The 15991-nt window shown below is 38.9% G+C and overlaps 2 protein-coding genes across 2 annotated transcripts; both read left to right on the forward strand.

Annotated features, from left to right (window-relative positions):
• Positions 1 to 7629: 7629 nt before the first annotated feature.
• Positions 7630 to 8487, forward strand: LOC126553902 (uncharacterized). Its single transcript, XM_050209015.1, has one exon. The coding sequence runs from the start codon at positions 7630 to 7632 to the stop codon at positions 8485 to 8487; it is 858 nt and encodes a 285-aa protein (XP_050064972.1).
• A 5936-nt stretch (positions 8488 to 14423) lies between these two features.
• Positions 14424 to 15990, forward strand: LOC126553903 (uncharacterized). Its single transcript, XM_050209016.1, has 5 exons — positions 14424 to 14711; positions 14757 to 14889; positions 14969 to 15145; positions 15372 to 15849; positions 15924 to 15990. Exons 1-5 carry the CDS (start codon positions 14424 to 14426, stop codon positions 15988 to 15990), a joined length of 1143 nt encoding a protein of 380 aa, XP_050064973.1.
• The last annotated feature ends 1 nt before the right edge of the window (position 15991 follows it).

Here is a 15991-nt window from a genome sequence, read left to right on the forward strand (position 1 = left end):
TATAAACCATAGAGTAATGCAAATAGTACTAATACAATGTCTCGGACGCAAAAAGCTACCCAGCTGTTTTTAATTTTACAATTTTACTTTTTTACTGCTCTTTTAATATATTATTTTAATTATGATTTTTTTTAATGTAGTGATTTTACTATTTTATATATTATTATTAATTATTGTTATATCTAAATTTACATATTGTCTATTTGCATTATCGCCGTGCGTCGGCCGATCACTACGACAACCACTTATTATCTATATACATATAGGAGACCGCCCTGATTCACTCATCAACGCCCAGACCAAACCGCTGGGTATAGGGACTTAAAATTTTGTACAGAGGTTCCTTAAGCAACGTATAGGCGCACTAAGAAAGGATTTTTCAAAATTCGCATTTTAAAGGGTTGCTAAAACGGGGATTTTGAGATTTACGATGGAAATTTTGTTTTTAATTTTTGTTTATAAATGGTTGCTATAACAACTTGATTTATGTGTTAACACATTTATCACTTTATTATTACAGCTAATTATTATGTATAAAAACATGATAACATGAAGTCGTAAAATACTCTACGCATTTACGCATACACGAGGACAAGGTGTTTTACTTATTATTTTCGAATATTAATTATTAATGCGTCTTCATATGCGCACCCCAGTTTATGTACGGTTATTTTTAATTCTTATCTAAAATTGTTTAAATTCTTACAAATTAATAAAAACTAATTAATATGGTTGTCGAATGTGAGCTGGTGGCAGCAGGACAATTATTGTTGGTATTTATTGAGGTGTACCTCAATGATGAACTGTATGAAAAATTTGGATCAGAAAGTAACCAAGATTGCAAGTTAAAGCTCTAATGTAATAAACGCTATAGTTATCACTGGAAGCGCTAGAGGAGATATAGTTTTAATCCCTAGAATTAAAAAATTCCAACTGATTATCCCTTTGAATTAAAAGGAATACAATTCCCTCTCAAAGCTTGCTTTGTTATAACTATTAATAAGTCTCAAGGACAATCATTAAGCATGACAGGGATTGACTTGAGAGAAGAATGTTTTTCACATGGACAGTTCTATATCACATGTTCTAGAGTAAGCTCTGCCAGTAGTTTGTTTATTTTAGCCCCAAAAGGTAGTACCAAAAATACTGTTTATAAAGAGTTATTGAGATGAATAAAATATTTCAATATAATTATATTTTTTTTTTGGTTTTTATAACACCATAGTGTTAAGTATTTTTTGCCGACAAATTACAATATTACAATACATGGCCAACCAAGGATCAACATAACATCTAAAAGCAGACTGTAATAAATATAAAAACTGATAAAATAAAAGTTATAGTAGGTAACACAAAAAAATGTACAAGGGCAAAGCCGGGTTATTCAAGATTTTTGAGAATCAAAACCTAGGTTAGGATTATGTATTAATTGATTATATTAATCTACCGTATTATGTCAAACTTAGTATAACTTTGATACCTTATTAGAGTTAAATCATACACTTACGTACAAATACCACTAGGTCCGCGATCTACCGCAGGTAGATTGCCTACCTGATAATGTACTGCTGCGAATCAGAATTTTTATTCCGGGCAACAGAAAACTTAAGATAAATCTAGAACATCATCCATCGAATATTAAATAACGTATTGAACAAAGTCTGAGTCATAAGGAATTGGCATTTTTAACGGGCAACGAAGTGCAAAACATGAAGTAATCAATACGAAGTTTGCCAGGTCAGCTATTATTATTATTATTAATATAATATAAAAAAAATCTCGGTTTTCACCTGAGGTGACTTTTGCGCGGGCAACGCCGGGTGGGACAGCTAAAATTTACGATGGAATTTTTGTTTATAAATAGTTGCTGTAACAATATTAACACTATCAATACGATTAAATTAAAAACTCACACGGTATACGAAAATGCAAAAAAAGAAAGTAACACACGGGCAACGCCGTGTCGGGTCAGCTAGTTATATTCATATTTAATTCATTCTCTTTTTAGCTGCCCGCCAAGTTCAGCGCATATACCGAATAATACGGTGTTTTATTTATAACATTATATAATTAGGTATGCTTAAAATATTAATTTTTTTTTTAAATTTAACATTCTGACAACAAATGATGATTATTGTGGCCATCCGCTAAAGTAATAAAAACGGCTTATTACTATACCTTTAGTAAATAATATAATATTATAATTCAATTTTTTTAAGACCAAAAATATTATAATAAATTAATTATTATATTTGTTAAATAATATTATTATTATCATACATAAAAATATTTAAATATTATTAATAATTAAATACGGTAAAAATATAATAATAATTATATTACAATATCGATATTATAATAACGAAACCCACTACTCGGATCGGTGTACAGGGCAACCGGAGACTTTCGCGAGTACGCGAAATCCGACCTTTAGTTTTAATTTTAAATTAACTCCACCGCAGTTCGCCGGAAAAAAATACGAGGACCCGAAAAACTTTATCGAGAGTTGCGAGTCGGTATTCCGTAATTCCGGCGTTCCACCGTCCGAATGGGTACGATTGATACAAGACCAGTTAAGCGAGTCCGCCGCTACTTGGTATAAAATGGTAAAATCGTTGGGGTTATCGTGGAACGAATTTTTAATCGAATTCGCGGACCGTTGGGACAGCCCGGCTATTCGGTCGCAGTTGATGGCGGAGTTAATGTCCGTGCGTCAGCGACCGGAACAATCCCTAACAGATTTTTGTATTTACAAATATAATTTGGCTAGGCGTATTGAGCTACAACTTCCGGAGGCGGATATCGTGGAAATCGTGGGTAGTCTCGCTCGTGATGAGTTTATCTCACTTGTCCGACTCGCGAACCCGCACACGTTCCGTGACCTTCGACGGGTGGCAAAACAATTGGACGGACCGCGGCGGTCGGTTACCGCCGCGCCGGACCAAACTGCAGCGAAGAGGTCGCAATTGGCAGTTAAACCTTCGGGAGGACCCAAGGACCCCCACCCACCTAAGAAGGGGGTGGTGTGTTATGAGTGCAGGGGGCCGCATTACGCGAACGTTTGCGAAAATCGCGTCGATAAGGCAAAATCGAACGATTTTAATAAGGAAAGAAAATCGGGAAACGACCGTCGGGCCGACCGAAAGACCGACAAGTCGTCCCGAAAATAAATCCTGGCAGCCCCAAACTCGAAAGAAATGTTTTTCAATTAAGTTCCGCGATTCCGAATAAATCTGACCAAGATAAATCATCGGTAGAAACGCGCAATATTTCAAATAGAAAATCACGCCGAACTTCTATCCCAAACTCGCCGACATTGGTAGTGACTGACCAAGGAACATATACACCATGTAGGGAGAGGGAGGACAAAGGGAGGGAATTTTCAATAGAAATTTGCGATTTTGAAAACATTTTTAGTGTGGACCAGGACATTGCGCCTGTAAACATTTTTCCGTCGGAGGAACGCAAGATCGGATCTGATAGTCATTTCACTGACATTATGGCCGATACTGTGCCCGACATAGGGGTTAAAACCTTTTCTATGTACACGCCTACCAACGTCACAACACTTGGAGTGGGTTATCCGGGGGTGAATATATTGTGTCCTGAGAAATTTTGGGAACAATTGTCACCGGACCACCAGTTTCCAGTCTATTCGGTTCTGATAATAGAAAATTCGCGCGTCGTCGAAATCTATGAATTCGGATTTAGATACGAAAATGTCTATGAATCAAAATACAACAACCGTTCCATCGGGACATTGTATGGGTGACACACCAACACCCGCGGTTGAATTAGAATTTTCGAGTGGTACGTGACTGCGTTACTAGACTCTCAGGCTGTAAAGTCCTACGTGAAGCCCTGGGTAGTAGAAAAATATGGCACATACTGTTCAAGGACCACTGCGGTGGTGAGGTTAGCAGACGGTCGCACAACGAATACGAGCGGTGAAGCTTCGTTTGAGACTAAAATTTCGAATTTGGAATTCACTTTTAGAGCGGCCGTACTAAATGATTTGTTCAGTGATGTATTATTAGGTCATGACTTTCTAGTCCAAAATCAAGTATCGTTGGATTATACGACGTATACGATTTATATGGGCTCTAGACAGCGCGCATCCGTGTGCTGGAAAAAAGGCAACCCCCCCACCGACCCACCTTCCCGATTTTCCCGAAGTACTATTTACGGGTGAACCCGACTACGAACAGAGAATGAAAACAATACTGACCAAGTACGCAAACGTTTTTAGTGGAAGTATAGGCAGGACTAAATTAATTGAACATGACATTCAACTAAATAATACGTCGCCGGTGGCACTGCGTCCTTATCCATATCCACCAGAAAAACAGCATTATATTAATGACATGGTGCGGGAAATGGAGGAGCAGGGGTTGGTAGAGCCGAGTATTTCACCCTGGTCGTCACCAGTGGTACTCGCAAAAAAGAAAGATGGGTCGTTTCGTCTGTGTGTAGATTACAGACGACTGAACGACGCGACTATCTCGGACGCGCAACCAATGGGGAATCTCCATGAAATGGTTCGCGGTATGAAAGGTGCACGTGTATTCACTACGTTAGACCTCAAATCCGGATATTGGCAACTATCTTTAAAACCTGAAGCCCGAAAGTATACCGCTTTCCGAACTCAAAGGGGGTTATTTCAGTTTAGAGTACTTCCGTTTGGTCTGAAAAACTCTCCGGCGACTTTCGTACGCCTGATGGGTGAGGTATTGAAGGGGCTGATAGGTGACTTTGTGGAGGTGTATCTCGACGACATCGTTATTTATTCATACGATCTCGAAGAACACCTCATACACGTAGAAAAAGTAGTGGAGAGACTACATAGGAGTGGTTTAACTTGTCAGCCGAAAAAGTGTCATTTTGGGCAGACCCAAATTTCATTCTTAGGGCATATCGTCGATGCGGATGGCATTAACAAACAACCCGAAAAGTTAGAGGCAATCTTAAACCATCCTTTACCCAAAAATGTACGGACGTTACGAAAGTTTTTGGGCGTGTGCAACTGGTATAATCAGTTTGTACACAATTACGCCGACATAATTAATCCCCTAACTAATTTACTTAAAAAGGGTGTCAGATGGCGATGGTCTAAAGTCGAGCAGGAATCTTTTGATATCATTAGACAAAAGTTATACGACTCCCCAAAATTAACCCCCCCCCCCTCCCCCGATTTTTCGAAACCATTCTGTTTACAAACGGACGCATTAGAGATAGGGGTTGGCGCAATTCTATTCCAACAAGGTAGTGACCTGGATAAGAAAATTAATGCCTATGCCAGTAAAAAGCTAAGCGAAACGCAACGCAAGTACGCTGCGGTAGAGTGTGAGTGCTGTTACGGACCTATACTGTCCGTATCGATTATTTTATATGCATAAGATCATACAATGTCAAATTTCCTAACTTGTAAAATTAATACCACAGGCACACGAGTACAGGACACGAGAGAGTAGAATATTATATTAATATAATAATTTGACAATTAAAGTAAATTCACACGTCTCTTTGCAAAAGTCGAAACTCGGTGTCTTAACGATTCGATAAGAATCATGGGTAAGAATACACAAGCAGTCGTTCCGGGACCCCTCGTATGACGAAGTCATCGCCCACTCTTGTAAGAAATCATATATAAGAGGGATCGAGACAAGAGCTCGACAGACGGTTACTGTATAACCAACGAATAGGGATATCTATGACACTCAGAGGCCGGTCGTAACACCACTCAAGTCATTTTGATATCAGTTTCTGAGGCAGGTCGTAACACCACTCACCATCTTATTTTATATATTCTACATTAAGCTTATAATATTTGTATTCGTGCAAGACTTATTTTAATAAACAATTACTTGAACAACACGACGTATTCATTTTGTACGTTGATGCATGAATCGACCTAGTCGGGACGCAACAGTGCTTAGGGTTAATTTGGGTGATTGATAAATTTAGACCATTTCTGGAATCTCGTACCTTCGAATTTTATACTGACAACTCGGCGCTAACGTGGCTACACCGGGCGAAAGATAAGAACAGTAAACTAACCCGGTGGGCGCTGCAGTTAGGAACACTAGACTTCGTTATTCGACATGTTCCCGGAGTACAGAATGAGGGTCCCGATATGTTATCTCGATTCCCGACAGACGGTTCTACGTTGGACGAGGACGCGTTGGAGGAAAATTTGGTTGGTTTTCCAACGAGTAACATAGTAGTCGGAAGTAGAGAACCAGAACAGATTTATCATATTCATTCGAACTCGAGTAACTCGAGTCCCATCTCCCTTCAGAGATTAATTGATTGGCAGGGTGAGGACCCCAAGATCCAAGAGATTGTGTCCAACTTTACGTCAGATAGTCCGGCGTGTAACACGCGACTAAATCGACTTGAAAAATTCGATAATCTGATTTATGAGGAGGGTCTCCTTAAGAAAAGGAAAGTAGGGAATATTTTGGATAATATGATGAAGTACATGGTGGTGGTACCCGTTGACAAACAGGAGCATATCCTGTGGCGTTATCACGACCACGTCCTGGCAGGACATCCGGGATGGAAAGAGACATATAGGGCGATAACAAATAGGTTTTATTGGAAGTCGGTACGGGAGTCTACCCGGCGCTACGTAGCAGCTTGCCACATATGCGTGTGTACCAAACCATTAAATAACAAAATCCATGTCCCGTTACGTCCTAGAAAACCAACCCAACAATGGGAAGTGGTTAGTGTCGATTTGATGGGACCTTATCCGCGCACAAGTCGGGGTAAGACCAACATCTTAGTAGCCACGGATTGTCACAGCAGGTGGGTCGAAGCGTATCCCTTGGGGGCGGCAAAATCCGCCGTGATTACCCAAACCTTGGAAAGGGAGTTGTTCGCGAGATTCGGTTACCCACGGGTGCTATTAAGCGACAATAGCCCTCAGTTTACCTCGGACGTGTGGACAAAAGCACTCGACCGATGGGGGGTGAAGGGTTGGACTACCCCAGTATACCACCCGAGGGCCAATCCGGTAGAAAGGCGTAATCAGGAGCTGAAAAAGGGCATTCGGGCACTACTGGTGAACGATAGTCATCGTTCGTGGGACCAGAAACTCTCCGTGGTTCTGTTTACATTGCGCAACCGGAAGAACGACAGGACCGGCGTTTCACCGTCAGTTTCGGTGTTTGGACACGAAACCAAAAGTCCTGGAGATTGGGCACTAATCGTGAAGTCCGATAGTACGCCGCGGGTTCCGGCAACATCGGACATCATCACGGTTGCCGAGAAATCGAAGGAGAACCGGCGAGCGTTTGCCGCCGGGGACCGGGCTTTCGTTAAGGCATACCCACTCTCCAAAGCCGATCAGGGTTTCCACGCGGGGTTTGCCGCGAAGTGGACGGGTCCCGTCACACTTAAAGAAAAACTGGGGAAAGGGGTTTTCTGGACAGATCAGAACCCACCGCGCAAAGTGCACGTCTCCAGTTTGAAACCCGCGTACCCGAAGTGATACTCGTTCCGCAATCGGCCAAGTCGTGTGAAAACAAAAGGTGGTATTACGGTAGCTCACCGGAACCTGCGTGGGGGTACCACCATTAACCGCGATTATTGTTTTTTTTATGTTTCCATACTATCCCCGTATAGATGTCACGCGAAGGTGAGGAGCAGCTGACGGGCCGGGACAGCCGGTGGCGGCCGAGCCGAGGCCACATGCGGACGAGTCTGGAGGACTTGGTGTGGCAGACCACCTCCCAACTCGACCTCTTGCGGCAGACCAGGGCGACGCTGATCGGGCTGGGAGCAGAGTTCCCTCCGGACGCACCGCAAGGACTATCGGTCCAGCAGATCGGCGACGTGGACACGGCGGAGCTACGGGCCCACCCTCGTCTGTGGGCGGCGTATGAGCTCGGGTGGCGCGAGCCCGCGAGGGCTGCACCGGCGAGTCCACCGGCACCGACGGACCGTCGGCCCATACCGGGGCCAGTCCGCCACACCCAGCGGACGGTCCGGAAGGCGACCACGGCACCAACGGCGAAGCCACAACCACGGCCGGCACGCCAACCACCACCGGCACGCGCAGCGCAGGGACCAGCGCTGTCCAGTGCCCTACCACCGGTGCACAGACGTCCCAGCCAGCAACAACGCCGAAGGCTGCCGACCGTCCAGCCGCGGCCACAGCCGGCAACTGTTCAACTACGGGCACAGCCGCCAACCGCCCGACCGCGGACACAGCCGCCAACCGTCCGACCACGAACGCAGCTGACGGCTGTTCAACCGCGGGCCCAGCCGCCAAGCGTTCCACCACGGACACAGCCACCGCCTCCAGCCCCGATCCTGGAACGGCAGCCGGAAACTCCAGTGGACGCTATTCCCCGGGAGGGGACCCCAAGCGTAGACGAGGATGCTTGTCAGGCCCCTCCTCCAACGGTCGTGCCACACGAACCAATGGTGGTGGGCGGTGACGACATCCTTGTCGATATCGAGGCCCTATACTGGGAATAGTTTTGGCAAGTGGGAAACTGGGCGGTAATCGCCAGTTCCCCCATCGCAACTGTAGGTGCCCGGGGCACCCGATGGCACCGCACGGCTCTAGACAAAGGTGTCTATCAGCTTGGAGGGGGGGAGAGTTGACACGGTCGTGTCGCACGAATACCGCGATCTCACCCGCTAGACCCCCTTGCCTAGGTATCACCACTCGTTCGATAATCAATCGGGACACCCGAGCGATTAATCGAACCAGTTTCTGAGTCGGCGATGAGCCCCGAAGCTCCCGCGGCGTGGGTGACGACCACCTAGAGCTTCTACGGCGTTTTTGTCGATCGTTAACCGTTCGTTACGATCGATCACCGCCCGCCGCCGTTCGACCTAAAGTCCGTGCTTTTAAGCTTTTCCGCGACAGTTGTTTTTTTTGTTTATTAGTTGCTAACTATTATCTATATATATTATCATATATATATATATATATACTTTTCTTATTCTGTCTATTCGTACCTCCGATTTATACATTATATATATATACTTGTCATTCGGACGCACAGTTCGCGTACTATTATTATTATTATTATTATTATAGTAGTTCGTTCTGTCGTTATATACATTTGTTGTTGTTCTCTTTCTTTCGCTGTTCTTTTTTTTTCTTTTTCCTATTATTATTTATATTAAATATATATTATATTATTTGTGTTACGTGACACATTGTTATCTAACATTGGCTGTGTAGCCTAGCATATTCTGTATATTGCTGTTTCAATGCAATCTTTTATCTCTTTTTCCGTGTAGGTAGTAAATTGTTTTCTATCCTTAGTTATTGCAACGTAAGTATATGTAGTTGTGGAAATATACCATGAGTCAACTCCATCTTCAACAAATTTTATTGGTAAAGGTATTATATTATATAATGAAAGTTCTACATCGACAACCAATGGTATTCTTGTAATAAATACCAATTGTTCATTTTCATAGTATACGCTTATTTTTGTTATTTTTAAAAATGTACTTAATTCTGACGCTTCTGTTCCCATAGGTATGGCATATTGTTTTTTAATTGTTCGTTCTGTTGTTTTCAATGTTGATGCAAGTTCTTGTGGTGTCATAAGACTTGGATGTATTAACCCCTCTCTTGCAGCTGTTATTATCTGTTCCAACGTTGAGGTTTCATACGCATACTGATTAGTTATTATAGTGTATAGATTATGGACTTCGCCAGCCAATAGTAAATCTAATACGTCATCAGTTATATTCTGTAATTATCTCATGTAATTTTTGTTCTTTAGTTGATATTTCTTTATATAGTGCCTCTGTTTGATTTAGTGAACTAGCAATCTTTTTAACTGCTGTTTTTACTACCTTTGTTTGTGATTTCACTATGTGTAAAATATTAGCTCCTGTTTCCTCTGTTTGTTTGATTGCTTCTCTAGTTTTCTTTGCACATTTATCATCACATACACCAAATAATGTATACATGGCGTTACCAACAAAGTTTATTAATCCCCTTTTGTTTCGTTTATTTTCTTGATAAACATAGGTTTGATTAACACTACCTCCTAATGACATATACAATCGTTCCTTTTGATTAGTTATTTCATCATATAAATCAGTTATTACTATTTGATATTTCCCACACAAATCTATATGACGTTTGTCAGTACATATATTTGTTATATTTTTCATTTTCAAACCTAATAAGTCATACTTTGTATTATACTCCTTAAGTGAAAAATACGTATACCGTTATCTCTCCTATCACCTTAGTGAGGCCTAAATTCTCATAATAAAAAACCTTGGATTGTTCATAGGGTACATATGTATAATATTCCGATGAATTTATTTCATTAGCACTGTTAAGTCCAACCATCATCACCAATCTAAAAGTAAAAATTATACCTTCGTTATAGTACTACTTAATAACATCTAGTTATATGGTTTGTTAGTTTATTACATATCATTAATTATTATTTTTTTTTAACAAATTTCCTTAATCTATTCATTTATACTATAATTTTATATTTAATTAATCATTTGCTTTATCATTATAATACCGTTTTACATTATTTTTATGTACGGTAATGCCTCGTCGGCCACGTTGTATAACTATATTTTCATCTCCTATTACTTCAATTACTTCATATGGTCCTAACCATAGTGAATAAGTTTGTTTTTATATGTGTTATCTTTTATAAGTACTAAATCTTTCACGTGTATATTTACAGGATTCTCATTTTTGTCATATCGGTCCTTACTTTTTACTTTGTGTTAAATTAACTTCTCTATTGTTAATTTATGCGACACTTGCATACTCTGTTTCAAATCATATAAATAATCATCATAATTATATTGCGGCTCTGGTTCGGATTTTAATTTAATCGGTATTTCTAACGTACGCCCATACACTAACGCGTATGGTTGAAAATTAGTTGAATGAGGAAGAAGTATATTTAGGTAAAGGATCTGGTTATATGTTTCAATGTATCGGTGGCTTATTATTAACAGTATATAAGTATACACCCACCGGTGACATACTTGACATTCGATTACCCATAATTAGAGATGATAATGATGAGGATGACAATAATAATAATAATGGAGGTGGTGATAATATTGATAATGATAATAATGGAAGTGGTGATAATATTGATAATGATAATAATGGAAGTGGTGATAATATTGATAATGATAATAATGGAAGTGGTGATAATATTGATAATGATAATGATGGAGGTGGTGATAATATTGATAATGATAATAATGGAGGTGGTGATAATATTGATAATAATAATGATAATAATAGAGGTGGCGATTATATTGATAATAATGATAATAATGGAGGTGACGATGATATTGATTGTTCGCGCCAAAAGCTAATCGCTTATTGTCGAGCCGATGTGCTCGACGATGCCGTCCTAATCTCTCTCCCGTCTCCTTCACTCCACTCCATCCTCTACGTGTTAATTGTCAATTATCTTAATATTATACTATCTATATATTTATTCTCTTTGTTTTCCTATTATATTATTTAAATTATTGGTCGGCCTTTTCCGCATATGTTTATTATCATATTTTCGTATTATTTTTCTTTGTCACTCGTTAATTATTATCATTATTGTTTTGTACTCTGCGGCCAACGCCCTTTTTTTTGTAATATTATAATTGTTATTTACGGACTCTTTATGTACGGTTTTCGTTTTTTTATGTTTTTTTTGTCGCATTGAGCGCAATAACGTATTGTCCATTCATTAGTATTATTATTATTCCGTGATCTTTCACTCACGGACTATCTTCATTGTGAAGAATCAAAATAAACACCCTCATACCACGACCCACTTCGTAAGTTTCTTCACCATATCACCACCTCATCCATTCATTCACCATAGCCAGCGTCTTCCGAGTACTGTGTGACGAGACTTCACCACCACGGCAGTACCACCACTGAGAGCGTCACCGCGTAAGACCGCCAGCACCCACTGTGGGTTGTGTGAGAGGCCGCCCCGGTCGTCCAGTTGTACCCGTCACCAGCCAACCAGTCACCAGCCCGCCAACACCTGCCTTATTTATAAGTAGTTTTTAAGTTGTCCCATTGATAGTTCCCCCCTGTGGTCATTGCACCAGACCGGATCGACCACAGGGCCCCTCAGCCCTAAATAAATAAATTGTACTATCCTACTTCCCTTGTTTCTCACATATATATATTTCTCTCCCGTTCCGCCGTGTTGTCGACGAGCGCACATATATTGCCTACTTTCAAAATATAAGGCGCGAGTATATTCGGTTGCCTACCAGCCACAAAATCGGCGTTTAGAACCAGAGTTGGCCGATTTTTGGCCTACATTGTTCTCGGTCAGTACCGAGTGGTCCTTCGGCCCATAGTGTTGGGCGCATACATTGATAATAATGATCATGATAATGATGAAGATAACAACGAAGATTACAATGATAATGATGGGATAAACAATTTTGCCACTGGTGGTTCGTCTTATATAAAACTACCTACATATATTGAAAAGAAACGAGCAACAATTAACCCTCAAAATAGCGACCAGAAGTGTTTTAAATGGTCCATTTTGGCAAAACATGTTACGGGTTTCAATAAATATCGTGTCGGAAATAATTATTATCGTCATGAAAATAAATATAATTTTGAAGGATTGTCATATCCAACTCCGTGGGACAAGATCAAGATTTTTGAAAAAAATAATAATAATGTGTCTGTAAATCTTTATGGTATTAAAAAAAATAGATCAATCTACACCAAAATGTAAAAATTACCACGTTTTCCCATTAAGAGTTATAGATGACGAGGAAACTGATCACTTTGATATAATTTTATTTAATGACGGGGAAAAGAGCCACTATGTAATATCAAAATTTTCTCGCTTAATACGGTCACAATCAACATTGCATGGTCATGTGGTTTATTTCTGCAAACGATGCTTTACTTCTTTTGATCAACATAATTTAAAATACAAACTAAATGGCCAGTTAGCACTTGAACAACATCGATTGATATGTGGATCGCACAAGCTGATACTTCCCAAAATGCCTGATGTCGGCACAACACTTCAATTTAAATCATGGGAAAATGCGAATCGTCATCCATTCACGATCTATGCGGACTTCGAGGCGTTGCTTTTCAAAACCAACGAAAATAAAGGTACAAATTCTAAAATAATACAGCATCATAAACCTATGAGCTATGAGTTTGTTGTTAAGGTATCAGATGATGTACCACTAGATTTAGTTATTGCATTTAATATTCCTACCTCACCGGTCATCTATCGTGGCAACATTGGCGAACAAAATGTCGCAAAACATTTTGTTAAAAGTATTGTTGAAGTTTCTCGAAAAATTGAACAACTACTAAAAACAAATGTACCAATCACTATGAGTGACGATGATACGCGTAGACATAATGCTAACACGCACTGTAATTTCTGTAAACAGAGTTTCAATTCAATACAGAAAGTCCTCGATTATTGTCACCTTAGTGGAAAGTTTCGCCAATCGTTATGCTATAAATGCAATATAACCTTACAGCAACCCAAATTTGTGCCTTGTTTTTTTCATAATCTGTCAAGTTACGATGCGCATTTCATCGTAACGGAACTCGGATATGACACAAAAACAATTGATGTAATCCCAAATACCGAAGAAAAATATATTTCATTTTCTAAATATATAAGCAATACGTTCACAATAAGATTCGTTGATACAATCAAGTTTATGGCGTCAAGCTTATCATCACTCGCAAATAATCTGATGACAACAGGATACGATAAGTTTAGAGAGACAGCTAAACATTTTTCCACCGTCGATATGTCACTCGTAACACGTAAAGGTGTTTATCCATGCGAGTACACAAACGGATGGGAAAAATTAGATATTGTTACTTTACCTGAAAAAGAAGATTTTTACAGTACTCTTACAGAGTCTGAAGTTAACGATGAAGAATATGAACACGCAAAAAACGTATGGAACAACTTTGGTTGTCAGACGCTTGGCGAGTATTCAGACTTATATTTAAAAATCGATATCCTCTTGTTGTTAGATGTATTTGAAAATTTTCCTGATCTGTGTTTAAAAACATATAATCTGGATCCAGCATTTTATTATACGGCACCTGGATTCAGTTTTGACTGCATGCTTAAACACACATCAATAAAATTGGAGCTATTGAGTGACTACGATATGTTATTGATGATAGAAAACGGTAAGTTTTTAATATTTAGAATTTAACTTTTCCTATAGGTATACGAGGGGGATTAGTTCAAGCGAGCAAACGGTACGCTAAAGCGAATAATGAAGAAACTTTAAATTACGACGCAGCGGAAGAGAAATCATGGATTGTATATCAAGATTGTAAGTATAAATATTATATGTATATATAATTTTTTTTTTTTTTAAATGGTTTTTTTTTTTCAAGTAATAATTTATATGGTTGGGCAATGTCTGAATACATTCCTTACGGAGGATTTAAGTATGTTAAACCTTCACTAGAAGGAATAAACGATCTCGCTGATACATCGCCGATAGGACGAATATATGATGTTGATATATCATACCCACAAAACTTGCATGATGAGCATAATGACTTACAATTTTTGCCTCAGAATTCTATTCCGAAAGGATCAAAAATGAATAAGTTGATGACGACCTTTAAAACGAAAAAGAATTATATAGTTCATTATCGCAGTCTACAGCAAGCAATAGCTAATGGGTTGATAGTCGAAAAAGTAAATATTATGATACAATATACAATATTATTATTACTATTATAGGTGAATAGAGTTCTTCAATTTAACCAATCGGCGTGGTTAGCTGATTATATAAATTTGAATACTGAAATGCGAAAAAAAGCGTTGAATGACTTCGAGAAGGATTTTTTCAAACTGATGAATAATAGTATTTTTGGTGATTATATTATTGACATTAAAATAATTTTTAGTTAATTTTTTCTTTCTTTTATTATTATATTTTTTTTTTTTTTTAGGGAAAACTATGGAACAAGTACGACGTAGAATAAAAATGGAATTGGTGTCGAGTGAAAACAGAATACAAAAACTTATTAATTTGACAACATTTAAATATGCTACGGCGTATAATGAAACACTGTCAGCGGTATCATTAGAAAATAAAGTTATTACTTTTAATAAACCTATTTATATTGGTAAGTAAATAACCACGAAGACGATAGCTTCATTTTTTTTATTAATTATTTTTATAGGTCTTGCAGTATTAGATATATCTAAAACTTAAATGTACGATTACCACTATAATGTCATTCGGAAACAGTATGGAAATAAAGCTAATCTCATGTACACCGACACCGGTAAATTAATAAACTAACAATACTAATTGTATTATACTGTTAATAATTAATATTATTATTTTAGATTCACTGGTATACCATATAATGACCGATAGTTTTTATAACGATTTAGTGAATAACCCAATATTGTTGGATAGGATGGATACTTCAAATCTCCCCACAACCCATCCATGTTACATCGCTGAACGTAGAAAAGTACCAGGATTTTTTTCTGATGAAACTGATGGGCTGATTATTACAGAGTTTTGCGCTCTGAGGGCCAAGTCTTATGCCTACAAAATCAATGGCGAAGAAAAAATAAAAGCGAAAGGTATTCGAGGTCATGTGGTTAAAAACCACATGACATTCGATCACCATCGACGATGTTTTTTTGGCGAACTAGACTTGGAAACATGTAGGCAGCAAAATGTATCCATCCGATCATTTCGTCACCAATTAGTTACACTTACCACCAATAAAATTACCTATAATTGTTTTGATGACAAAAGAGTAGTGCTAGAAGATAATATACATGCCTATGCGCATGGCCACTACAAGATACAGTACGTTTTAAATAAATATATTATTTTTTTTTTTTAATTTAACTTTGTTTAATTCTTTTTGATTTTTTTTGTAGGGAAATTGAAGAACTTGAAAGAATAGAAGCTGAGCTAGTAGCAATGATGGATGATGCAGGATATTAAT

The sequence above is a fragment of the Aphis gossypii genome, unplaced genomic scaffold (assembly GCF_020184175.1).
Source record: "Aphis gossypii isolate Hap1 unplaced genomic scaffold, ASM2018417v2 Contig00368, whole genome shotgun sequence".
NCBI lineage: Eukaryota > Metazoa > Arthropoda > Insecta > Hemiptera > Aphididae > Aphis > Aphis gossypii.